Source organism: Nylanderia fulva, unplaced genomic scaffold, assembly GCF_048542155.1.
Source record: "Nylanderia fulva isolate GAGA-0341 unplaced genomic scaffold, ASM4854215v1 Scaffold15, whole genome shotgun sequence".
Taxonomy (NCBI): Eukaryota; Metazoa; Arthropoda; class Insecta; order Hymenoptera; family Formicidae; genus Nylanderia; species Nylanderia fulva.
Window position 1 is genome coordinate 1,091,519 of NW_028189730.1, and position 24,842 is coordinate 1,116,360.

The following is a 24,842-nucleotide window of genomic DNA, read 5'->3' on the forward strand; positions in this document are numbered from 1 at the left end:
AGAATGAATAGAATAAAAAGGTAATGAAAGATATAAGTATTAATGAAAATGTAAATTGACTTAAAATCACGATGAAATTATATTATATTAAAAACAAATTTTCCATAATAATGCAAAAATACAAATATGAAATATACTTTGACGCTTGAAATTTGATGAATATTTTACTGTTATCTTTTATCAGTCAGATATAAATAAACGTGGAAAAATATTTAACGAAAATTGTTGACAATATTATGAAATATACCTACTATTGTATATACTCACTCAATACTATTATATATATACTCACAAATATTTACATCTACACAAGAGGATAAAACGTTGTATATTGAAAATATTCTGTTTCTGTATTTTTGTGGCTCGTTGAAATACTTGCAATATTAACTGTTTGTAATCATGTATAAATTTTTTTGAGAAGCGATATCATATAGGGTGTTTTTCACCATGTTTTCATTATGTTCTCATTAGCTGGAAGAGAATAATCGTGACGATATATTTAAATCTTAACAAATTTTCTATGACAAATTATTAATAAAATTATTTAATACGCAGTTGATACTGCGATTATAAAATAATAAAAATAAATATACGTACACAAAAATATGTAAAATAAATATAATACTTTTTAGAAAGCGTATACGATAATTAATATTTTAATATCGAAATATACTCTCACTACCCAAGTAGCAATAAAATGTATAAAATCAAAACTCATTTTCAAAGATATTTTTAATAAAGTATTAACAAAATAAATATTTAATAAACGCCAAGTAAATATTTATATTGCATTATAACATTAAAATAAACGTTTTTTAATGAATAATATAAAAAGGGATTTAATAAATTACTTAAACTTTTTAATAATCTTTTTAAATGTCTTTAAAAATGAGTTTTTAATGAGATTTAAATGTTTTATTTTTTATATATTTTTTCTACTTACAATTAGATATCCTATACATATATTATAAATATATTTTTAGGATTTAAAATTTCTCACTTTCTCTCTTGTAAGAAATTTTCTCGCAACACAAACATTTAAAGGAAAGTCGCAGTAAACATAGGAAATAAAAAATATAATTTAAATATAATTGGAAAATCTATCTAACAACATTATATAATTTCGTGGTCTAACTTTTCCTTTAGATAATCTCCCTGATATTTCCTCGGAGGAACAATCTCTATCCAGTTATCTCAGAAATACGTAACATTACATAAGTCAATATAAGTAATGTTACATTAAAGTCGCGGACTTTCCGAGACTACCTAATATAAAAAGATGTAGTATACCGTGCGGATGAGATGCTGGGATAAACTCTGGCAAGGAAACTGATGCGTCATCGGGCTTGAACGGATCTCTCGATCCTCCCTCCTGCTGTTCGTCGAAATCTCCTTCGAAGCGATTAGACAGTCTGGTGCAAATGCAAAGTGTTGCGCACCGCACCAAGTCGTCGTCGAGCTTGCATTCCAGGAAGCCTCATCGTCACTCGCCTTCTACGTCTCTCATATTGTTACGATGAAGCGAAAATCGCAACGACGTGTCGCACATTTTCGAGTCCTGTATTCAAATATGTTCAAATATGTCAATTTTTTTGTTTTTAGCTCTTTAAAAATCTCTTCTATATCCGTATCAGAATCAAAGTTTATCTGTGTCAGAACGAAATTTTATCAAGTCCATTTTTATCACACTTGTTTATACACTTTTGTTTACCGCATGTATTATGTATCTGACAATGGAGACTTATTAATACACTTGGCTCTGAAAAAAAGACACAGATATGTTTTGCTTCCAACTTTTCCGGTTTAAATTATAGTTTTATTCAGACTAATGGTAATAAAAATACTTATTAGACAATATTTATACAGAAAGCATAGAAAATATTTGTAGAGAATAAAAATAAAATTGTGGTAGAATTTTTTTTCGATACGTTTTACATTAAAAAAAAATTGTATCTACTGACTTTGTGATTTCAATTCACTTTATTTACATTTACGTATATAAATATCTACTCCATTTTTTCAATCTTTTCAGTTTTTAAATAACTTTTTTTAAATTCTTTTCTATCAAGTAAAATAACAACTATTATTACAACGCTAAATTTAGATTCTCATAATCATAATAAATTCAATCAGCTGTTTCATAAAAAGTTATCGATATCATATATAAATTAAATTCCCTATATAAATAAGCATGATTAACGAGCTCATAAATAAATTTTGCACGTGCGACGCCTGATAATGACGTAGCGAGGGTATTTAGTATTCATACGAAGAAGGTGACTCATAATCCTGTCTACCTACCGCGCTATAATATAACGGGTGAGAATAAAGTTGCACGTCAAAGGACAAAACAAGACACGACCGACCAGAAAAAGGTCTACTCGATTTGTCTCTTCACGGTTATTAATTAAATAATTAATCTCAGAACGAAAGCCGGATCTTATCGAGATAATGTAGACACGTCAATCATGTCATGTCGTGTCAATCACAAATTCTTCGATAAGCTGTCAATTTACTGAATATAATCAGTACAAGATAATTATTACGACATTTTCCTCATATGACAGGTCATAATTTTTTTACGGATAATATAAATGTATAATGTAACGAGTTTGTAATTCAAATGATTGTAATCTTTCGTTGGAAGAGAAACAGATAGCTTTCCAAGAAGTGGATATACTCGCTTGTTTATCAAATGTATATATGTATATTCTGTGTTTGCGCGTTACTTTTTTAAATCACCTTATGATAACTCCGCCTGACTTTCATCATGTTTTTTTAATTTACTTTTTGGCTGGTAGAGTTTATTGTTATATATCAATTTAGTGAATAAATTACACTAAATCAAATTAATTAAACTAATTAAAACGTCTGTGTACGCATTTATAATAATTCGTCTCAACTACATTGTTTCGCCATCTATTAACAGGTAAGTTAATTAAATCCTAAAATAATCGGTAAAACAGTGTTTATATATAGAAATATAATGGAAAAAATTATAATAAAATAATAGAATATTTATTTTTTTCAATAAGTATTTCAAGTTATTTAACTTTAATTTGTTAAAGTTAAATAACTTTCATTTTGTGCAAATTATTTAACTTACATGCACTTGCCTAATCTAAAAAAGAATTCTTGCATATATATATTATCTTACAGATAATAATTTATTGCATAATTCAACGACTTTTTACATCAATCAATTCTTCTATTTCCGAGATTAACTATACAAAGTTCTTTCATTCTTTTACACGTTGCTAACAAGTACCAATAATCTAGTCACCTTTGTATCATTTGGTTTCTTTCATTGCTCGCGAGGTCAATCCAAGATTGTCGAGCAACGCTTGCGGACTCGGATCCCTGCCTCTGAACTTTCTGAACACTTCCGCGGCAGGATAACTGCCGCCTAAGGACAAAAATGTGTCGCGGAATCTCGCGCCCATCTCCTTTTGCCGCGACTTGTCATTAATTTCGATTTCTTGGAATGCCGTGTACAAATCGGCAGCTATCATTTCAGACCAGATCTTGCTGCAATTGACATTATAACATACTCATTAAGTGTAATAATTTAATCGCAATATAGACATAGCTTCTTCTCGTCATTATTTTAATAATAAAACAATTCTAACTAAAGAGATAACGAGAGATTCGAGATAACGATTGTATTAATGACATAAATTATACGAGATGATACCTGAAATATGCGGCCGCCCAGTTGCCGCTCCATATAGCTTCGAAAGAACAAACGTGAACATCCCTTTTCTCGAGGGGTAATGCAAAATACATAGGCCACAGACGTTTCATCATTGGCACCCAAAATGTTTCGCTGTGTATTTTTTGACAAGTAAAAAATGACATAATACGAGAAAATATATATAAAACAATACTGTTTCAGAATATAGAATCGGGAGGGAGTAAATATTTCATTTTCATTTTATGAACATTGTGTGTATGTGTAATAAGAGATAAATATTCAATTAATGCAGTTACATTTCTCTTAAACATCTTGGAACTTACTTAAGGATTGAGATTCTTTACAAGTCAATTTGATGCTTACCTGGAATGCAGTTCTAGATCCATGTGTGACAAATAAAGTTCTTTACATAGTTTGTAGCCAGCAAAGTGTGATCTCATCTTTTTAATTCCCTCGATAGCTTTAGTGGGCAATGGCTGTTTTGTTTCATAATGTTCAGAAATCTTTTGTAACACAAATGGTTCGTACAACCTGTCAATCAAACGATAAAAGAACAAAATATGAATTATTATTACTCCTCATTATACGTTAGCTTATCAATTAAATATTTACAATGTATTAACAATTAATTATAACACAAATGCACTAAGAATGCATTAAATGCAAGGAAAGCTATTATACAAACGGAATAAATAAAAAAATAATAACTTTATCTCGTACCAGTTCTCCATAAAAAAGTCACAAATGAACACTGCATCCCATTCCACAAATGACAATCCAGCGATGTCCGAATACTCGACTGTGGTTAGTAAATGTTGTAAGGCATGTCCAAACTGTAATATGCAAGAATTTAAAAAGAAAAGTTTAAGTGGTTTATTATTATATAAAAGTATAATTATAATATTTTATTTTATGAAATATATATATTTTTTAATCGCGATTTCATAAAACATAAGAGATTGCTACCTTCTGGAAGAGAACCTGCACGTCCTTGAAGGAGAGCAGAGAAGGTTTGTCGCCTACTGGTGGTGGAAAATTGAAGATTAAAGCGATTAACGGAGTGCTATCGCCAACTTTGCTTTTGCTTTTAATCGTTGACATCCATCCCGAATCCTGTTCCTTGCGAAATTTCTCTGTGCCCCTCGCATAAGGATCCAGGTAAAAGTTTGCAACAGGCGCCGTGCTAGATCCATTCAAGTCAAACACGTCGAAAAATCGAACATCCTTGTGCCAAATGTCTGCTTTCTTACTCTCCACGATTTTTATGTTAAACAGCATTTCAATATGCTCAAAAAGACCTGCCAGAACGGTCGGCAATGGAAAGTACGAGCTCCATTCCATCTCATCGTAGCTAAAAGAGTAGAATCAAGGTAAAATATCCATTAATTAAAATACGATTAATCGAAAATATTTTTTTAACAATATTTAATTCAATTATAAGGAATTGATTGAAAAAGAAGATCTTTAATAATACTTAAATTCTATAATGTAAAAGAACTCAAACTTTTCATATTATTTTTCAAATAATTATCTTCTTGAATAAAAATATTATACATGTAATATTAAATAAATAAAATATTTTTTAATATGTAAATATACAACTTTTAGTATACTGTATCCAAAATGTTACTTATGTTGATATTAATTTACTTACTTGAATATGCTACGACATTGTTTTCTACTCCAGTATGCGACATCCCACACTCTAAGAGTACTATCAAAACCTCTTTCATTTGCAAATTCTGTTAAACTTGCAATTTCTTGCTGCTGAACAGGAAATGCTTCACAAAAATATTAAGTTATTAATCAATTATATGTGTACAATATTATTACATAGATTTATATAATTATTATAGATTTATTATATAGACAATGTAATAGATCTATTATTATTATATTTATAATCTCTAAGTATTAATAAAAGTATATTTTATTAATAAATCTATATGTTAATATTTTTTAATAAGAGACAAATCAGTTCCAATTGCAATTATCAATTATTTTGGTATTTTTATTTATGATAAATTAATTGATTATTATACCAGTAGTTCGAAGAGTTTCCAGTGTGCTGTGCAAATTTTCCAAATTTTCGGCCATCTTTGTCTCCATACTCATTTCTGCAAAATTTTTATACCCTAAACGTTGCGCCTGCTCGATTCTCCTGCCTCTGAGTTCCTCCAATGTCACGCTCGCTTGAACGGATCTTTCCTGATATATAGAGCACCGAATGACATCAGCTTCCCAGACTGCTGCTCTTAATTCGCGCTCTGGACAATGTTCTAATGGAAACATAAATCGGATGGTTAAAATTTCAGAAGACTAAGATTTAATTAATTTATTCATCAAAATAAGAATGATGTGTACCCATAAACGGTTCCAAGATATATGGCTTTAAAGTGATTTTCCAAGGACCTAAGAAAGGTCGCTTAGGATCGGCTGCGATAGATCTAAGAAAGTCCTCTGGAAAGTCTCTCACAATATCTTTGTTTTGTATTGTCATACTGTAAGCACCTGTAGAACTCTGAAAAAGTCGATTAAATTTCAATTTATTGTTATTTCTGATTTATATAAGCTGTAAATATTTATTAACTAGAAATGCATACAATGAAATAAAAAAATATATAAATGTACGAAATGCAGATAAACATAATTTTATTTTTTTTAACATAAAATGAAAAAATTCTTAATATTTTGTATAAATTTGCATTAGCTCTATTTTATATATTAATTATTATATGTATATTTCAAATCATATAACAAACCTCATATTTGGCTTTATATTCTTTAATTTTCGATATGATATAAGTCAAATCACCCGAGTATTTCTCAAATTCTATATCTTGCAGTTGCAGACCATTCAATGTTCCCTCCAATATATATTTGGTCAATACTCTCCTCTGTGAGTGTGTTAATTTGATATTTTTATTATCGAAGGCTTCCTTGCACGCTTTAAAAAGTGGCGCACTGCCAAATTTGCTAGCCACAGCTCTTGTAGCACGTTCGTGAATACCCATATAGCATTTTGTTGGCATCAAACTCTGATTGCCAAAATATAAAGTTTTTGCTATGCCCCAGGTTGTTTCTAGAGGAAGATATGAATCTTCGATTGGATCTAACCAATCCTTAAATATATCCAAGTCTTCGTTTGCTGCAAGAAATTATGAAAATTGATGATTAAAATCACAATTACGTGTAATATTATGTTTCTTTTATTCAATTTATTTTACAATATCGTCTTTTTGCTATTTATTCAAAATGTTGCATTATTATTTTATTAATTATTAATGCAATAATGCTTCTTTTCTTGATAATATATTAAATATATATTGCATTATTATTTTATTAATTATTAATGCAATAATGTTTCTTTTCTTGATAATATATTAAATATATCGTACACATATAAGATGTATAATAAACTTCCAATGTTTTCTAATTATTGACTTATATTATTAACTTTATTAAATATAATTAAAAAATGTTTTAGTAATTTTGACACCTACTTGCAACATTTTCCAGACTTTTCATCTTTTCTTCAAACTCGACAGTTTGTTTTCCAATTGCTGCAGTGCATTTTTCAATTGTAATTGTGTTAAATTCTGGTAAATTGTCATCCTTCAATAATGGATTTTTCTCTGATGATTCTTCGCCTATCTCTGGAAGTCTTGACACATAAAAGATACAAAATAAATAAGAAAAATAAAAATTTTAAAATATGCATATAAAAATATAAAAACAAAAATATAGAAATAATTTTTAAGAAAAATGCGAAGTTTATTTAAACTTAATTACTGCGTAATAACGAGACAAACTTACAGGACTATGTATCCGTGTCGTTTCGGAATTTTTAACAAATTTCGCTGCCTCGAAGCAATCCTTCCGCAAAAAGACACTGCCATCCTTTTATATTTTGTAAAAATATCCTTTTTTTCCCTAATAATACATTAAAAATTCATCGTAATGCGATTGAAAAAAGATAAGTTTCAAGTTTTAGGTTATACAAAAGCCGCTGTCGTACGCATGTGTGCTCTATAAATTGATTCAAGTCGATTATAATCGATACAATCGATAGAATCGATAAATTAAAAATCGACCTTTGAAAATCGATCTTTGCGTTATTGCGCGATGTTGAGTTTTCAGGTTAGGCATCGATCGAGGGAGCCGCTCAGCTGCAACAAGGATGTGAGGGCGAGGAGGTTGTTATGATTTCGTCTTGGATCGTCCCTGCACTGACTCGCGAGAGTTAGGACTCGTTCCTTCGTTTTCTCGTGCTACAATGACGTGTTAACTCCGAAACATGGCGCATTCTATCCTCGACGATTTGACAGGTAATAGGTGGGGTTAACCAATCCCGGAAACGTCAACAACCTACCTTTCTCGTTTTTTTTTTTTGAATTTTTATCTCTCTCTCTCTCTCGTGCTTTTTGGCATTTTTAAGTGCATTTAGATTTTTACGCTTTTAGGTAAATTAAAACAAATTTTATATAAACGTCATTTATTGCACTTACTTCACTTTGACATTTGATGTGACAGTTCGCGATAATACTCCATTTTAAAGCAATGCTTGTGAATGATCATTATTTCTAGTATTCAGTCTTGCTAAATTAAAATTTAATGTCTTTATAGACGTCTCACTAGACGGCTCCTCTGTGCAATCTTTGTTGGAGTCACAGACCTTGATAGCTGAAGTCGAGCAGTCAGGTATATGTGCAAAACAGATATATATCTATAATTTTATTTGATGTTCTTTAATGTATATTGTGTAATGCTTATTGTATGCAATATTGATATTTTTTCAACAGCGATCGATCAGGATGAGGAAGATATATTTCAATGCGGCAAGTGCAAGAGCCAGTTTACATCATTGCAGATGTTTGTGCTCCACAAAAGAACGCACCAAAAGACGCAGGAACAGACAGTGGACTTAACTCAATTCCTGACAAACGATGAAAGTCAGGTGATGCATGTGGAAGATGCCACTCCGGATGAATCACAGTACAATTCGCAGGAAACCTTTCAGCTTGGAGAACCCATTATTCTGGAAGAAGCAGATATGTTATTTAGGTATGTTGCTATAATTAATAATTATAAATATTATATAGTATGCAATTATAAATAGTCATAATTAAGTATTTTTACATTGTTTTTAGTGTAGATTACTTTTTATATTTATAAAACTTGTGGTTTTTAATATATGTACATGTTCTTGAGTTGATTGATTTAATTTTTGCAGTGTGGACCAAGAGGCTGCCAATTATTTCACCACAGATTCTACATTCAGTGTGCCAATTATCTTGAGCACGGAACATCTGGACTCTTTTGTCCAGGCGACAGGGGAGGATTCGAACGAGGTGCCGGCAATACAACTGCAAAACGATATCAGCTCTCAGGAAGACGCCTCGAGCCAGTCTGAACATCCTAGCGCTTCGTTGATGGACAACGAGCCATCAGTAGCGGATGAACCGCCTGTAGCAGACGAACCACCTTTAGATGGCAATGAATCTTCCTTCGAGAACAACGAAATATCCCTTCAGGATAATTTGCTTGATGAATTAGAAAACGACAGTAGTCAAGCGCAGAACTTAAAGGTATCTACTGATGTTGTCTTCAATTTAAATAAACTCTATAAAAAAGAGAGAAAGAGAAATTAATATTTTTATAAGATTAAATTGAAGAGAAAAATAAATAAATATATACTTTTGTTTTCAAATATTTAATTGATTTATAAAATTTAATTGTAGAATTTTTGTTACATTCTCTTTGTAAATTAATTAACAGATTAGGACAGTATAGTTTTATAATAAAATACATATTTAATTTCATCGTTGCAGTATAAGTGTGGCTATTGCAACAAGCAATTTGCAAAGAAATTTTATTGGCAGCAACATGAACGTTCTCACACTGGAGAAAAGCCTTACCAGTGTGTAGTGTGTGGTCGTGCATTTGCACAAAAGTCAAATGTGAAGAAACATATGTCTTCGCACAAAGTCTGGCCTGGCACTGCTATTCATTCATTACCACCAGAGGTAAAATGTCTTTAATTAATTAAAACTAGTATTTTTATTTGAATTTTTTTTCGTAAAAAGGAAAGAATTTTTCTTTTTACAAATATGTATTACAAGAATAGAAACGTTTTGTAATTTTTAGATTATACAAAGTTTTGTTGATGATTTTTAATAACATGTATTAACAATCTTCATATATTATTTGTATAATTTTCCTCAAAATATCAGGCACCTCTAGACGGAAGTATCGACCGCACGTATCACTGCCAATTCTGCAAGGAAACATTCGACTCGTACAAGGCTTTGAAAGGACACCTCATCGTCTCGCATCTAGCGCTGAAAGTGTACAAATGTGTGCAAAGCAGCTGCAGCATGATGTTCTCGGAGCTAGAGGAATTCCTGGAACACACACGTAGTCACAAGTGCTCGGAATATCGGTGCCACGTATGCGGCGAGGTATTCAGTACCCTCTCGGATCTCGGTCGTCATCAGTACGTTCACTCCGTCCAGAAGCAAAAGACTACGGAGAAGTACTATTGCTGCTCGGTCTGCAAATCATCCTTTTCGAATCTCGAAGCGCTGCAACATCATCAAGAAACTACTACACACGACTATGCATGTCTGCACTGTGGCAAAAGTTTTCTCATCGAGAGATTTTTACGTCGTCATCTCAAAACCCATTCTGCGTCAGCGAGATTCGCTTGCGAGGATTGCGGCAAGGCTTTCAAAACTGAGCAGTACCTGGCCAATCATAAGTTAATACACAGTGAGGAGACACCCTTTACTTGTCCGGTAAGTAACAGAGTAATCGGTTTGAATAAGACTGTATGTTATTTATTGTAACTTTAAAAAATGATTATATTTGTAGCATTGCCCGGCTAGATTCAAGCGGAAAGATCGGTTGGGACGACACATGCTGATCCATGATTTGACGAAAAGGCTCAAGTGTCCATTTCGCGGTTACCTGGGCTGCATGAGCGAATTTTCGCGACCGGATAAGCTTAAACGGCACCTGTTGACGCACAGCAACGTCAAACGATTCAGCTGCAGTCATTGTAATCGCAACTTCCATCGGGCGCAGGCTCTCAAGCATCATGAAACGAACAAGCACAGTCTCAAGTGTGACATTTGTTCTCACGTGAGTCCAATTCTCGATTCGAAATACTGATAGAATTTCATTCCTTGATAGCTGATTATTATTTGTTCACAGGCTTTTAAGACTAAAGAGCAGCTGATTACCCACAATTGCGAGCAATCGGGCGAGACTAAGAAGCACATGAGCTCGCAGCTACCAAAAAAAGCATCAGGATCATTTAAGCCAAGGAAACCAACTCCAAAGAGACAAACGTTATCAAAGACTGCAGTTTCGCTTGTGGATAAAGAGAAATTGGAAAAATTCAAGACCGACGAAATAGAAAGAAAAGTAATTTGTATTTTAAATCATTCTTTACATCTTTTCTTTCACAGTTTTTGCTTCTAATCTAATCTAATCTAATTTCTCATTTCTTATTATCAATTGTTCTGTTTTTATTTTTTGTATTTATATATAAATTTTTCCTCTTGCTATCTCTGTTATATTTGCACTTAATTCCTTAAATTCCTTAATGTCATTGCAGATCGCCTCTGAAACATTCAAGTCTGACGATTTCGCTGAAGACTTTTGTAAGAAGACGGGAAACATTCCTCCCGTCTCGAAGATTGAATTGATCGGCAGCGAATTAAACGAGCGATCCGACTCGCCAAATATGATCTTTGAAGAAGATTTTAAGCGGGACATAGAATTTTACTCGTCCACAAATGAGTAGAGAGTTTTGCAATACATATACATATATAAACATGTATGAATATATATAAACATATATGAATATATATATATATATATGCATAAATGTACATATATACGCATATATGTTTATTTAAATATTTTTGATTCGTATTTATAAATTGTACATTAAATTAGGACGTAGACAAGTCGTAGCACGTGCAATGGGATCATCGGCGAAGACGTAAGTTGCATTTTATATTCGCGTACAATATTTTACGGTAGTTTACATATCTGTGATAATTATATTATAAATGCTCTATATCGATTATATATATATACATATATATATTAAGTAATTTATATATACACGCACACATCGAAGATGTTTCGGTGTCGTTGTCACAGTTTCGATTCTTCTATGAGAAAACTCGTCGTATAGTCACAGCTGTAGTTATAATATTTCGAGTATCCTTTTGATGCTTTTGTTCGTCAAATTTTTTAACAATAGATTATAAGTATGTGCATGATATCTCAGAATTGTAACGAAACGTTCAGCGCAACGCAGCATCTCTTTTTAATTTATTTGTGATAAAATTTTAAAAAATCTACCAGACTTTTCATACAAATGTGTGAAAAATATAACTTTTAAGAAAGAATATCAATTTTATGAAATAGAGCCAATGTTTTAATTATTGAAATTTCCAGAAATTTCTCTCCTTTAGATCCCGAATTTCAATTATCAGCACTTGTGTTCTTTTCTCATATTAATCAATTCTCAAAAAATCAAATTAATTTATTAACTTTGCATTTACACAGTGCTTCAAGTTCAAATGCGTTATGCAAACGAATGAAAAATTTCTGTTCATTAATTTAGAAATTCTATCGCGCTAGAGTTTCCTCGTGCGATAATATTCGGAAGGAAGTGGTCAGAGCAAAACCGCAATTAGCGTCTTTAAGAGAGATTAAGGTGTACGTAACGTTAGTTTGCTGTGTACATTTTATGGTGTACGGTCAAAAGTTTTCTAGGTGTAAGCAAATGAATATATACAGTTAATTGAAAAGAAGAGATCATGCCCCTTCGCAAAACGTATCAGGTCAACAATCGAGAGGAGGGTAAGGCTGCTCAACGAGATCAATCTTACAGAAGCTGCCTCATCGCGCTGCTCATCTTCTTTTTTATGTGCCTTATTCTTATCCTCGCCTGCATACCCTGGAAAACGCAAAATTATATAAAATACAAGAATCAATACATTGAACATGAGCCACAGGTAATTCTGTCAATAAAAATATCTTTGGGAAGATGTAAATGTACTAAAAAAAAATTACATGAAAATAAGAAGGCAGATTTTATAGAGTGAAAATTTTATACAAGTTATATCTATATTACAAATTTTGTAATTTTTACCAATAATCATCTCTTAATTATTATACGTATAATTTTATTAAATATTTTAAACAGCATCATCATGGAAAATCTACGAAGGAGGCAACGACTTCAATAGACACAACAATTCTATTAACGATTTTAACGACTCCAAGAACAGCAATTACATCCGCTACAAATATAGAGAGAACTGATAGAACAAAATCAACAAAAAATATCGATGTCATTACTGAAGATTATTCGATGAAGAACATCAAGGGATCTCGTCATTTCGAACGTTATTCTGAAAATAGGACAATCGAGGATGAAACAAATGTATTTTCTGCAACTATATCTAAAAAAGAAATTGAAGACATTTCCACAATGAAAGAAACCACTCAGTATATAGAAACTACGAAAGAAGGCATCGATTTGGCTACATTGTCACCTGATATTGTAACTTATAGTATTGATAATGATGCAGCTTTAACATTATCAAATGAATCAATTGTCAATGCTACGTTAAAATACAATGTTACAATTATTGATATTATAGAAAATGTTGCGTCTTCAAAATCCATTGAATCTACGACTGATGGATATACTTCTGATATGTATTATAGCACAGAGAAAGTTGATACTGCAATTGATAATATTACAACTTCAACATTATCATCTCCAAATGATTTTGAAATATATACTGTTGAAAATTTTACTAATAAATATGAGAGATTGAAAGCTACGATCGCAACTGATATTACAACGCCGAGCATTTCGACTGATTCTGAAGAAAATATGAGTGCCAAATACTTCTCCGATCTGTATAATTATTCTGCGAAATCACAATTTGAACAAATTGTAATAGCAAACAATGTAACCACTTCAACATCGCCGATTCAATCGATGAAGATAGAAATGATTCAAATGATAGAAGATTCAAATGAAGAAGATAGAAATACTAAGTATTCAAGAAATTTAAATTATATGGAATCTACCACAGAATATAGATCAACATTGATTAATGAGAATGTAACGAGAAGGAATTCTGCCACAATAAACTATAACATAGATGAGAGGTCTTCAGCAGCTACAAACGTAATGTAACACGAAATTGAAAAATAATTAATAATTTTTTAATGCGTTATAAAATTTAAAATTAATTTAAAGTTTTATTTTTGATATTTGGGATAATTGTCATAGATCAGCTTTATAAAATATGCAAAAAATTTATATAAACAATTATAAGAATATTTAATTTTTTGTAGGAAATTGAAGACATGGTAAATACCTCAAAAAACTATAGCGAAATTACCCAAAAGTACAATGAGAATGTGACTTCTAGTACAACGAAGGAATACAATGCATTTTTCACAAACAATTATGCAAATGCAACTAATTTTGCTTTTTACAACGATACAACAAGTACAATAAGCCACGACGAAACGAGAATTATGATCACACTTCCTGACGAGGATACGAATGTAACGAATGTTTGCGAAACAGGACACTGCAAACAGATTGCCAGCAAGATGTTATCCTACATGAATCACACGGCTGATCCTTGTGAAGATTTCTACGAATACGCTTGTGGTGGTTTTGAGGCAGATCCACAATTGATGGACGGAAATCTAATTCAGAAATCCAGAAATTATCAACGAATTATCAGTATATTGATCAATTATTAAAAATTATAAATTATATTATTTATTAGTATTATTTTAAATTAAATTAGTCTTATTTTAAATATTTTAGGACAAATGTTAAAAGAAAAACGTGAAAACGTGCATTCAAATTTTGCAATGTACTATGACAGTTGTGTACAATATGAAAGAGATATAAACTTCAACGAAAGAACAAAAATGGGTAAATTAAGATTTAAGTAATAATCTAAACAAACAGTTAATAATTTTGTATAAAATTTTACATAATATAAAAATTATAAAGAATAATCGTTATTGATTAATTTTGTTACAGCAAGTGATGCATTAAAGAGAATAGGAGAGTTTTACATAAATGCCACATGGCCTGATAATTATGTTAACTTTACAAACTTATTTGCGCAATTAATGTTACATCATAAGTAAGATTTCGAATTTCAATAAGCTCTTATTTTATTTTCATAATTTGATAAAACATAAATTAGAATTATTTTATAGCGCTCTTTTATTCGACGTAGTGCCAGAATTGGATGAATATTGTCCGAGCAATTTCACGCTTAAGATAGGTCCTACAACATATGAAAGTCCTTTCAAATATATGGAGGATTCATGCTCCGAGATTGAGACGGAAGGAAATTATGTGGATCTCGAAATTTTATACAATAATTATCAAAAATGCAAGGTACGCGTAACTTATATTATCAAAAATGTACAAAATAAATATTTAATATAAAACAAAATTTTCTATAAAGAAATTATTTTTTATTAATTTTTTTTAAATATAGCCCCAACATGGGTTCCATTGGTAAACTTTTACTCAAAATATTTATTAATATTAGTAGAAAGGGAAATATAAAATAAATAATTAAAATAAGTTAGAAAGTAAATACAATAGATTAATAGAAGCAAATTAATAATTAAATAATTATTTCCACTTTTTTTACAGAGTGATACAAAAGAATTTATGAGATCTATTAAGGAAGCTCTAACAATGCTTAATGTTTTTAAAAGTTTAAATGATAGTTACCTAGAATTGGAAAACATAGAAAAAACCATTCATGTGATCAACACTGTTCTAATACAAGGATTCTTTTCGGTAATTACAATTTAACAAACTAATAGTTTTTATTTGACAGTAAAACAATATTAATTTTGCAGCATTTTCCATCTAAAAGTGAAATACGAGAAGCATATGTGATGAATAACTACAGCAAAATCAGTTTAGAGGAGTTGCAGAGCAAAAGCAAGTTTGTAAGTAAAAACATGATAATTTCAATGAGGTTTTTTCTTGGTGAAATTAAGAGAAAAATTTCATAATTTCTGTAATACAGAGAGAATAAAAAGAAAAAATATTTAATCTAAATTATTTTATTTCTTATTATTCAATTTTTTTATTCCAGGTAAATTGGTCGCAATTAATTCGCTCGTTAACAGAAATGGATATAATAACGAGTGTGGCTAATATCCAAGTTTATTTTTATACCGAACTGATTAAAGGTTTACGCAGATTAGAAGAATTTAGTAAAGAAGATCCTGTAGGTCTTAATAATGCAATAATAGGATTATATGCACACAAGCTATATCACGAGGTAATTAACAAAATTTTGCGTCAGCTTTTCTATCATTTTTTGAACACTTTACATTTTATAATGATTTATTAATTAAAATGCTTTATTTTTAATTAAATAAACCTTATTAGTTGGTGCTGCCAAGACGCAATAATGTGAAGGATCATTGTTTTCAAGTTACCACCTATCTCTTACAATTGGAAGCATCTAGTTTATATATATCTTCCTTTGCCGACCATGAAATAGCACAGATGAATAAAATAGTAACTAAACTTTAGTATAAATAAAATATATAAAATACAGAGATGCAAATTTTTTGACTGTATGCATTTATTATTTTCTTTTTATTCTCTTTAACAGACGAAAAAAATGTTCAATGAACTAAAACAAACACTAAAGTTAAAAACTGAAGAAGCGCAATGGGCCAGAGAGGAAGGACGACAAGGATTGTTGAAGAAAATCGATAGTCTCGAGCTTGCACTGCCTGTTATTTCTTATTTCAAGAACAGAGACTCGCTATACAGTGAATATAATGTGTCACAGGTAAAATTTTTTTACTGTTACTATTTTATTAAATGGATATTAATAAAACAATTTTGTTGAAGATTTATCAATATAAATCTTATTTAGTTTGTCTAATTACATCATATACATTGAAAATAATAAATTTCAGATAATTCTATCTGACAATTATTTCAATAATTCGATGATTCTGCTGAAAAGATATCGAACGCTGATGTACATTGAATTAAGACGAGAAATCGGCGATCCAAAGCAAATGTAAGATACGCAATTCATGCAATTAAATTTATTCTTGGAACTTTTTTGAGAAAATTGCAAAGATTCTTAAAATCTTTATTTTTGCAGATAGTATATATTGTTAGATTTTTTGTTTGTGAAATTTTTTAAATTCAGAAGCTCAAAAAAAACTTTGGATCTCTCTCATCACTGTGATTTTTAAATTTTATTTCTTAAATCTTGAAGACTGCTGAAATCGAGATTGAAATATTTCTATAAATTGCGTAGTTGGACGTATTATGCAACGCCATTCCAATCGAAAGCGCAAGCAATCTACGGCTTGAATCTCATTGTGATTCCTTATGGTATTATTGATTGGTCCTTGATAAATGATGAACTCTCCTTTGATTATCTTCTGCTCGCAACGCTCGGAAATTTAATAGCACATCAGATCGCCCATCATTTCGACGCGAATGGTAAATGAAACAAGCACGTGCTAATTATATATAAATGAATATTTATAAATTGCTCTTATAAATAAAGATTTTTCGATTATTCGTGTTTTCATCACATATAGGTATACACTATTGGGACCAAACTAGGAATACTCAAGATTCCCTGATGTATGAGAATGAATTCACTGATACAAACTTTGACGATTACATCAATTGTCAAAAGGAAAGCTTATATCAAGGACCTATGAACATGACGTTACCCTTCACTGATCAGACAGTGTCGTTTATGGTAAACGAATACTTAACTCTTTAGAATATTTAATCCTATTTATTGCATAATGTATATATATAAATATATATACATTGCATGGTGCAATAAATATACATATATACATGTATATAATGAAACAATGGTTAAAAAAGATTCTGCAACAAGATTTAAAATAAGACGCGAATCGCTTATTATAATTTATCGTTTGCAGACACAAATTATAGATACTTTCGAATATTCTAGATTCCGCGATTGACCTTGAACGAGCGGTTGTCTGAAATTATGGGACTCAGACTAGCCTATGATACTTTGGCTCTTACTAGATCGAATGCGGAGAGAAGGCTTCCATGGCTAAAACTCCGCATCGATCAATTATTCTATCTCGCCTACGCTCAGGTACTGTTCTCATAGTTTGGTTTATATTAATCATAGTTTTATTTAGCGGGGAGAGGGTGAGAAGATTCTTTCGAGTCTCGGATTATTTCCGAGGAAAGTTCATGCATCATCCACTCCGGATAATTAAAGCTCCTGGATCCTCGCTGCAGTTATGTTAGATTTTTGACGTCAGAGGCGAGAAAGCACACGCTGAAAATTTTTGGATGCCATTTCGAAATAAAAAGATATTTCGGTTAAACAGCACTTCAGAAACAGGCTTCAGCACACTCTTAAAATATCTTGAAAGCTATCCTTTTCTCTTTATAATTAATCAACAGTTGTAAAATGACTGTAATATATAATTACATTATATAATTAAATCATAAAGGGAAAAAAATAGTTTTCGAGATATTTCAAGAGTGTGCTAAAGCCATCTGTAGTTTCATTGAAATGGTATCTAAGAATTTTTAGTGTATCTTCTCGCTTCTAACGTCACAGTTCCAACATGATCAGCGAGAAGAAAGGAGCCTTAATGTTTTTATCAAGTTTTTATTAATCTCTGCCGATTGCAGACATATTGCACGAAGACGCCGCTCACGTCGTCGTACATCTCTTTACACGAGAGCGAGAATTTGCCAAACCGGATTCACGTGTTTGTCTCTGCATCGAACAATAAACTCCTCGCCGAGGCGTGGAACTGTCCGCTGGGTTCGCAGATCGCTCCCAACGACGTTTGCAGCATCTTTCCGTATATAGACTTCAAAGAGACCGCTGCACTGATGCCGGAGTGAAAATTGATTGAACGGACATTGCGATCTATTATAGATCTATTATAGACTCAGTCAGCTTACAAGTATCCGCGGCGCGAACTATTACAAGATACTAAATCGATAGATACAGAAACGAAATTCACGTCCGTCTGTCCGTCCTATGAGATTCGCAAGTAAACTTTTCTAATGTACAGGTATACGGACAAACGATGATGGATTTCTCTTTTATTTGGAATAAAAAATATTAAGTATTTGCTTTTAGTTTCATACGCGTGAATGATGTATGTTAAGACTACATCTATAATTCAATCTTGTATTAAAAAATTGAAAAACGTGTATTTTGCTTCTGTATCTCTAAATTTGTATATACAGAGATTCTTATTCATGTGCAAGGAAGATATGTAGTATATCTTAAATTTAAAAGCAGTATTTCTTGACGAACAATGTCGTTGCAAGCGCATTCTTTGCGAAATAAAGTTACAGCTATGTCAAATGAAAATGAGTAGAAATATGGTGTGAGGCAGATGAATATGAATAAATAAATGATATTTACGTAAGTCACATCGAACTTGACCGAACGCTAAATCGGAGCGTCCGCGGACCACTCGAGTGGTAACAATATTCTCTATTTATTCTGAGGAACATATTAACAACAGTTTCGGAGACATTCGTACCACGTCACATCATAAGTAATTAATTCGCACGCACGCATTATCATTTATCCTATAAATTTCTTCTACGCGCGATTGTTTTATTCGACTAGAAAATATTCATTAGCGTTCACAGCTCTCACATCGAGCGGTCCTCTTTAGTTCTTTCCTCACAGCTCTTTCTTATCCAATTCTTCCACAGATTTCGTACGGCGAACCATGTTCCCTGAAACATGCATATACATTCATAAATAATAACTCTATATATTGATCGAATATCGATCATCGACTGACGTGTAATATTTGATTTTAAGATATTTGAGAAATCTCGAGATAGCAAAAAAAAAAAAATAAAGAATTTTAAAAGATAAAAGATAAAAACAGTGAAGAGATAAAACAGAAAAGTAAAAAATATATTTAATTAAGATTAAGATAATTGATTTCTCAAATCTGATTTTCTAAATAAAATCAAGAATTGTTCATTAATATGTTAGAATTGTTAAAAAGTAAAGAAACATAAGAGAAGTAAATTTCCAAAATGCAGTTATTTCAAGATTGGAAAGTTTTAGAATTCAATAAGTGCAAAGTTTCCAATAATTTAAATTGAAGGAAGATTTAAAATTTCAACATTTGCAAATTTTCCAATATGCAAAAAGAGATTCAATCATATAAAATAATTTTATGATTTGGATGGTTAATATAATTTTTCTTCATTACTTAAGTTATAAAGAATATAGATGAATGAGAGATACACGAACAAGCTACAGATAAATGGACAGATTTAGAAACAGTGACAGCGACGATGAGCGATTAATCAAGAGTGCCACAAACTCAGTAGATTATACCGAGTATCGTAATGATCCAATCAACACATACCGCTTACGTTCGTGTTAAAGTTGCCTAGATGAGAGACGGACCGCCTTATAGTGGCTTTCTTTCCCGTCTGCAGCAATCAGCACCATGCATTTGAAAGGAACAAGAAGTCAATTATAAAAATTGATAATTACTTAGCTATTGACAATGAAGCAGCTTATGGCAACACATAGGGTCACTATAAGTAAGTTTGTAAGAAACAAAGGGAGATTTCTAGCTCATATTATTATACTATGTTTCCTTTAATTTTTTCTCTAATACTAAAAATATCGTAGCAAAATATTAGTATTTTTTCTGAATTTTAATTTTAGAAAAGGATCAAAAACTACAAATCTTACTTCAAAATACTGATGCCACAAGACACAGCCATAGACACAGAGAACAGAGACTAGAGACTGACAGAGCAACCAAAGTAGGATATTGAGGGCTTGAGTACGCTCAAATAAAGCTGCACCATGACGTATACACAGCAGGGCTTCAGTCACCATAATTGCTCCATAGACCCAACATTGAGTTCCCACTCGACTACATGTCGGATCAGTGACAAACATATAATACTGCCTGTAATTGTAATAATTATATTAGTTTTCTTTATTAATTTTAATATTATAATCAGATTTAAAGAATTCAGAATATTAATTTCTAAAAATATGATAAATAATATTAATATATAATTTACATTAATATATTTTTTATAAATATATAACACACATACACATTTACAAATCTCTCTTAAAATAATCAATGTTAAAAAATTTAAAATTTTAATATATTCATATATTTCTCACGATTTTGAAACTCTTAAGATTCTTAAGAAATCTATACTTTTCAGATCTAAATCAAAGATCAAAATTGTGCATTTTCTACTCACCTGACTGATGGCGCGACTATGACGCCAATCAACACTAATCTGGCCACAACAAAAGGATGAGATGGCGGAAATTCATAGACATGCTTCAAGAAGAAGGTATTGAGCTCAGAGACTTGCCAAAATATCACTAATTGGCACAATGCGACCAATCGCATATGTGTGCAAGTAGGATCTAGCCATCTGACAGATGTCCAGCTACCAGGTGTGAATTGTAGCATTGCTCTCTTCAGCTTCCCAGTAGTACTCTCGATGTCACGGATGCTGACCCATCTGTGCATTCAAGAAATAAAATAAATACAGAATTCAATATATTTATTGAGGAAAGGAAAAACTTAATAAAATAATAAAATAAATGTTAATAAAATAAAACATTTCTATATAAAAATAGATTAATATTATACAAGTGAAGAATAGATTTCTCATTTAAAAAAAGATAAAACTTCAAGATCTTTGAATGATAAAGTTAAAGATGTACTTACTTATATTCCCGCATCTCTAATATGGAGCAAATCTTCAGGCCGACCCAAATACCCAATCCATTGCACACAAGAACATCCAGAATCAGTGCATCCCACCAACATTCAACAAAGTTCGGCAGCAAATGCGCAAAGGCGATCTCTGTCACTTCCCACATTACACTAATGGCCCAGAGGATGCCAAGATGACGAATCAGAATAGCTTTGAAGGTCCAGCCAAGAAAATGAGCCATTGCAAACACGTCCAAGTGATTCCAAATTTTTTCTACTGTGACGTCTGAGCAATTAACACCATACTCCTTATCCATGTCGATGTGAAAGGATGCTAAACCTGGATCTATCCATACCAGAATTTTTCTAACTGTCTCGTAGTTTTGGAACAACAAGAACAACAGACCCATTAGATACAGAACACTGCAGCCAAATACTATCCGCCATACCACTGGATGAGGCCTGGTGAATGGTCCATTGGGAAACGTTAGGACAGATATGATGAGAAAGAAGAAAACGACACATAACATGCCTGCCCACATGTTATCCTCGACATTGATGGTATTTCTGAAATCAAGGTATTTAGAAAAATATAATAAACATATACAATATAACAAGATAATGATTTGCAAATCATATTTACATGAATATTCTCGTTATAGCAGAATTAGAATAATCAAATTTAGTCAAATTCTTTCAATACAATGTCTTTTAGTATATGTTCTATATTTGTCAACCTTATTGTCATAATGAAAATGCCACAATAAATATTTTTTTTAGATACATCCTGTTCAGAAATTTAACTTACAATTAGATATTAAAAAATTAGTTTAAATTTCTGACAACTAACACTATAGTTAAAAAAGGGATATAAATATTAATAAAAGCAAAATTGATGCAAGAAGAAATTATGTAACAAATACAGAATATAGTATGCAAAACAAAGCATAATCAAGTGTGCTTATAATAGACAATCCAGAAAAAAAAACTATAATTATTCTTAAATATTTCTGTGTAGAATTACTATAAATTGATTAATATATCACTCATCTTGAAAAGAAAATAAATGGCAGAATTGCAACATCAATCATATACATATAAACATTTAAATCTTGTATATAACATATAAACGTTGCATCATTCATCAAGGCATTATACTAAGCCATTGTCGAGGAACTTTGTCTCTTATTGTTCTCGCAGAATAATTATCTTATCGAGATTCGATACCGATCTATATTGAACGAATACATAAATTTAATTAGAGGCTTATGATATACAATGAATAATATAAAATATAAATACGATGAATTTTCCAAGGGTTAAAGAGACGGACGTTTACAGGTACCTGGTGAACGCCGAGTATATGACTGCGCCAATGGAGATGAGCAGCAGAGTGATGGTGTGCGGTTTGTAAAAGAACTCGAGGGAGATGTCGTCGACCGGTCTCTCGTTGATGCTCGGGAAGCTGTCAGTCCCGGCGCGGAGTCTACGGTCGTCGACATGGTCGCCGATGTTGGTGTCAGCTTCCCGGAATACTATCGACATCCTCGATGCTTCTCGCGCTTCAGCCTCCTTCCTCGATCACCATCGATGGAGAAACCACGTTGCTTTCGCGCGCCAAATCTCGCACCTTTCCCGTGAACGTGCTGTCGCACCAGCCGTCATAGACTCGTGAATGCGCACGATAGACTCATGCGACGTGAACTTGCCCAGTTTGCGGCGCTCAAATAGCGCGCAACTTCACGCCGGTGCGCGAGCGATCGAGGCCACGAACTAGTCGAGCGATTTAGGAAGGAAACCGTACGTCTAAATTCAATCGCAGCTGCCATACTTTAAATTGTTACTGCACAGGAATTTAATTAATAAATTAATTTATATATAATGTATTAAAATATTATATATGTATATTTATTAGATGTAATATATTAATATTGAATAATATATAACATTAATATTATATATTATATAATATTATTTATATAATATATTATATATATATTATATAATATATTAATATAATTTAATGAACTAATTTATAAATAAATAATTAATAATTATTATTATTATAATTAATAGTAATTATAAAAATAATTAAATATATAAATTATAAGTTGTTAATAATTAATTAATTTTCAGTTAGCAAACATCACGTGACTAAAAATAATGATACCAATTCGTCATTTTCGATCATGTGATCTCTTTTGACGCAAAAAAGTGAGTATTATAGGTGACAGTTTAAAATAAAGCATTCTATTGGCTGGCTATTTTTATACGTAAGTTATGCCATCTATATAGATTTCATATTCGATGATTGAAGAGCGCCGAGTTTGCGATGGGAATCGCGTTCTATGCGAATCGAGTTATTCGATGATGCAATTCAACACTTTCAAAAGTTTACGTTATTATAACGTAGAGCAGCGTTAATTACTGAATTAGAATAAAAACAAATTTAGATCCTAAACAATGATTTGCCGTAAGTAATCGTATATACGTATACGTTTTTATTATATGTACAAGCGGTTATATTCAACTCATCCTTATTCCTTTTTTACTCATAAAAACTGCATCTTATTTATTCAGGTGCGAGGAAATAAAAAGCTGGAATAAATACGCGATAATGAACACTGTACGTAAGTTGAATATCAATATTGTACGACTCGATCTCTACAAAAAGAAGCATCTGAAATTTATAAATGCAAATTAGAATATAAACCACGAAAAGGAATCGGAAGAATATATATATATGTCGCTTTTGAGAGAAGAATAATGGACAGTGTCGAGCGTATCAAAATCAAAACCAGTCGTGAACGTCGCAACCATATTTGGGGCCCATTTTTATTACACGATATATGCGACACGAGCAGCATCCCACGCACATTTGCAAGTCACATATGATTCATCAGGAATGAATCTCTTTTTTTCGAGCCGGTTCTAACGGTTTCCGGCCTCCGAATACAATATATTATTCGTCGTCATTCACGATCCATCAACGTGCACGCATCGAGAGAATTAATAAATTATTCCTTCCAACAATAAAGGGGATCATCAAGGAATAATGTATTTTTTAATATATGCTATATCGATGAGAAATTAGAAATCACCAAAGGTAATAAATAATTAATTGTGAATATAATAATTGAAATTTTTATTCGATGATAATTAATTTCCAATAATTTTTTTCAGATATGCAATAATGTGAAGTCGTTATATCGAAAAAAAATTTGTGAGAATAACTACAATATATTTCTTGAAATCTTATTAAAATATTGGGAAGATAAAAGGTATGAATTTTATATCATATTTTAAATAAAAACAAAAG

General features: G+C 31.4%; 4 protein-coding genes across 6 annotated transcripts; 2 read left to right on the forward strand and 2 right to left on the reverse strand.

The window, feature by feature from the left end:
- Positions 1 to 1,129: 1,129 nt before the first annotated feature.
- Positions 1,130 to 8,010, reverse strand: LOC114935885 (uncharacterized). Of its 2 annotated transcripts, XM_029308817.2 has the most exons (12): positions 7,511 to 8,010; positions 7,198 to 7,358; positions 6,457 to 6,842; positions 6,059 to 6,215; positions 5,737 to 5,973; positions 5,349 to 5,475; positions 4,661 to 5,045; positions 4,415 to 4,527; positions 4,058 to 4,225; positions 3,695 to 3,826; positions 3,284 to 3,528; positions 1,130 to 1,558 (listed from the first exon to the last, which is right to left on the reverse strand). In XM_029308817.2, exons 1-11 carry the CDS (start codon positions 7,591 to 7,593, stop codon positions 3,291 to 3,293), a joined length of 2,187 nt encoding a protein of 728 aa, XP_029164650.2. In that variant the 5' UTR covers positions 7,594 to 8,010; the 3' UTR covers positions 1,130 to 1,558; positions 3,284 to 3,290. The 2 variants fall into 2 exon arrangements, with proteins under 2 accessions (XP_029164650.2, XP_085336578.1); XM_085480452.1 differs by lacking the exon at positions 1,130 to 1,558 and having other exon boundaries at positions 3,145 to 3,528; positions 7,511 to 8,009.
- Positions 7,747 to 12,140, forward strand: LOC114935886 (uncharacterized). Its single transcript, XM_029308818.2, has 9 exons — positions 7,747 to 8,022; positions 8,321 to 8,395; positions 8,497 to 8,758; positions 8,928 to 9,282; positions 9,526 to 9,720; positions 9,928 to 10,491; positions 10,568 to 10,837; positions 10,910 to 11,122; positions 11,316 to 12,140. The coding sequence occupies exons 1-9, from the start codon at positions 7,992 to 7,994 to the stop codon at positions 11,502 to 11,504; spliced, it is 2,154 nt and encodes a 717-aa protein (XP_029164651.1). The 5' UTR covers positions 7,747 to 7,991; the 3' UTR covers positions 11,505 to 12,140.
- Positions 12,141 to 12,202: 62 nt separating this feature from the next.
- LOC114935887 (endothelin-converting enzyme homolog) lies at positions 12,203 to 19,219 on the forward strand. Its single transcript, XM_029308820.2, has 16 exons — positions 12,203 to 12,732; positions 12,924 to 13,922; positions 14,093 to 14,492; positions 14,580 to 14,690; positions 14,802 to 14,907; positions 14,984 to 15,167; positions 15,432 to 15,581; positions 15,644 to 15,736; positions 15,886 to 16,074; positions 16,185 to 16,316; positions 16,414 to 16,596; positions 16,727 to 16,833; positions 17,080 to 17,267; positions 17,369 to 17,535; positions 17,761 to 17,913; positions 18,465 to 19,219. The coding sequence occupies exons 1-16, from the start codon at positions 12,535 to 12,537 to the stop codon at positions 18,681 to 18,683; spliced, it is 3,579 nt and encodes a 1,192-aa protein (XP_029164653.2). The 5' UTR covers positions 12,203 to 12,534; the 3' UTR covers positions 18,684 to 19,219.
- l(3)77CDf (phosphatidylserine synthase 1 homolog l(3)77CDf) lies at positions 16,523 to 23,262 on the reverse strand. 2 transcript variants are annotated; one of them, XM_085480453.1, is made up of 6 exons: positions 22,869 to 23,262; positions 21,536 to 22,090; positions 21,057 to 21,326; positions 20,524 to 20,746; positions 20,196 to 20,255; positions 16,523 to 19,538 (listed from the first exon to the last, which is right to left on the reverse strand). In XM_085480453.1, the coding sequence occupies exons 1-6, from the start codon at positions 23,066 to 23,068 to the stop codon at positions 19,452 to 19,454; spliced, it is 1,395 nt and encodes a 464-aa protein (XP_085336579.1). In that variant the 5' UTR covers positions 23,069 to 23,262; the 3' UTR covers positions 16,523 to 19,451. The 2 variants fall into 2 exon arrangements, with proteins under 2 accessions (XP_085336579.1, XP_029164578.2); XM_029308745.2 differs by having other exon boundaries at positions 20,189 to 20,255; positions 22,869 to 23,260.
- Between the last annotated feature and the right edge of the window lie 1,580 nt (positions 23,263 to 24,842).

What these genes read in the sequence shown, in the direction of transcription:
- LOC114935887 (XM_029308820.2), top strand. Translation starts at nt 12,535, where the DNA reads ATGCCCCTTCGCAAAACGTATCAGGTCAACAATCGAGAGGAGGGTAAG. An exon ending in TAGCACAGATGAATAAAATA is followed by an intron (nt 16,317 to 16,413) that starts GTAACTAAACTT and finishes TCTCTTTAACAG; the next exon opens with ACGAAAAAAATGTTCAATGA. An exon ending in TCTATCTCGCCTACGCTCAG is followed by an intron (nt 17,914 to 18,464) that starts GTACTGTTCTCA and finishes TGCCGATTGCAG; the next exon opens with ACATATTGCACGAAGACGCC.
- LOC114935886 (XM_029308818.2), top strand. Translation starts at nt 7,992, where the DNA reads ATGGCGCATTCTATCCTCGACGATTTGACAG. An exon ending in AGACACCCTTTACTTGTCCG is followed by an intron (nt 10,492 to 10,567) that starts GTAAGTAACAGA and finishes TTATATTTGTAG; the next exon opens with CATTGCCCGGCTAGATTCAA. An exon ending in AGTGTGACATTTGTTCTCAC is followed by an intron (nt 10,838 to 10,909) that starts GTGAGTCCAATT and finishes ATTTGTTCACAG; the next exon opens with GCTTTTAAGACTAAAGAGCA.
- LOC114935885 (XM_029308817.2), bottom strand. Translation starts at nt 7,593, where the DNA reads ATGGCAGTGTCTTTTTGCGGAAGGATTGCTTCGAGGCAGCGAAATTTG. An exon ending in AAGTCTGGAAAATGTTGCAA is followed by an intron (nt 6,843 to 7,197) that starts GTAGGTGTCAAA and finishes AATTTCTTGCAG; the next exon opens with CAAACGAAGACTTGGATATA. An exon ending in CAATGTCGTAGCATATTCAA is followed by an intron (nt 5,046 to 5,348) that starts GTAAGTAAATTA and finishes CTACTCTTTTAG; the next exon opens with CTACGATGAGATGGAATGGA.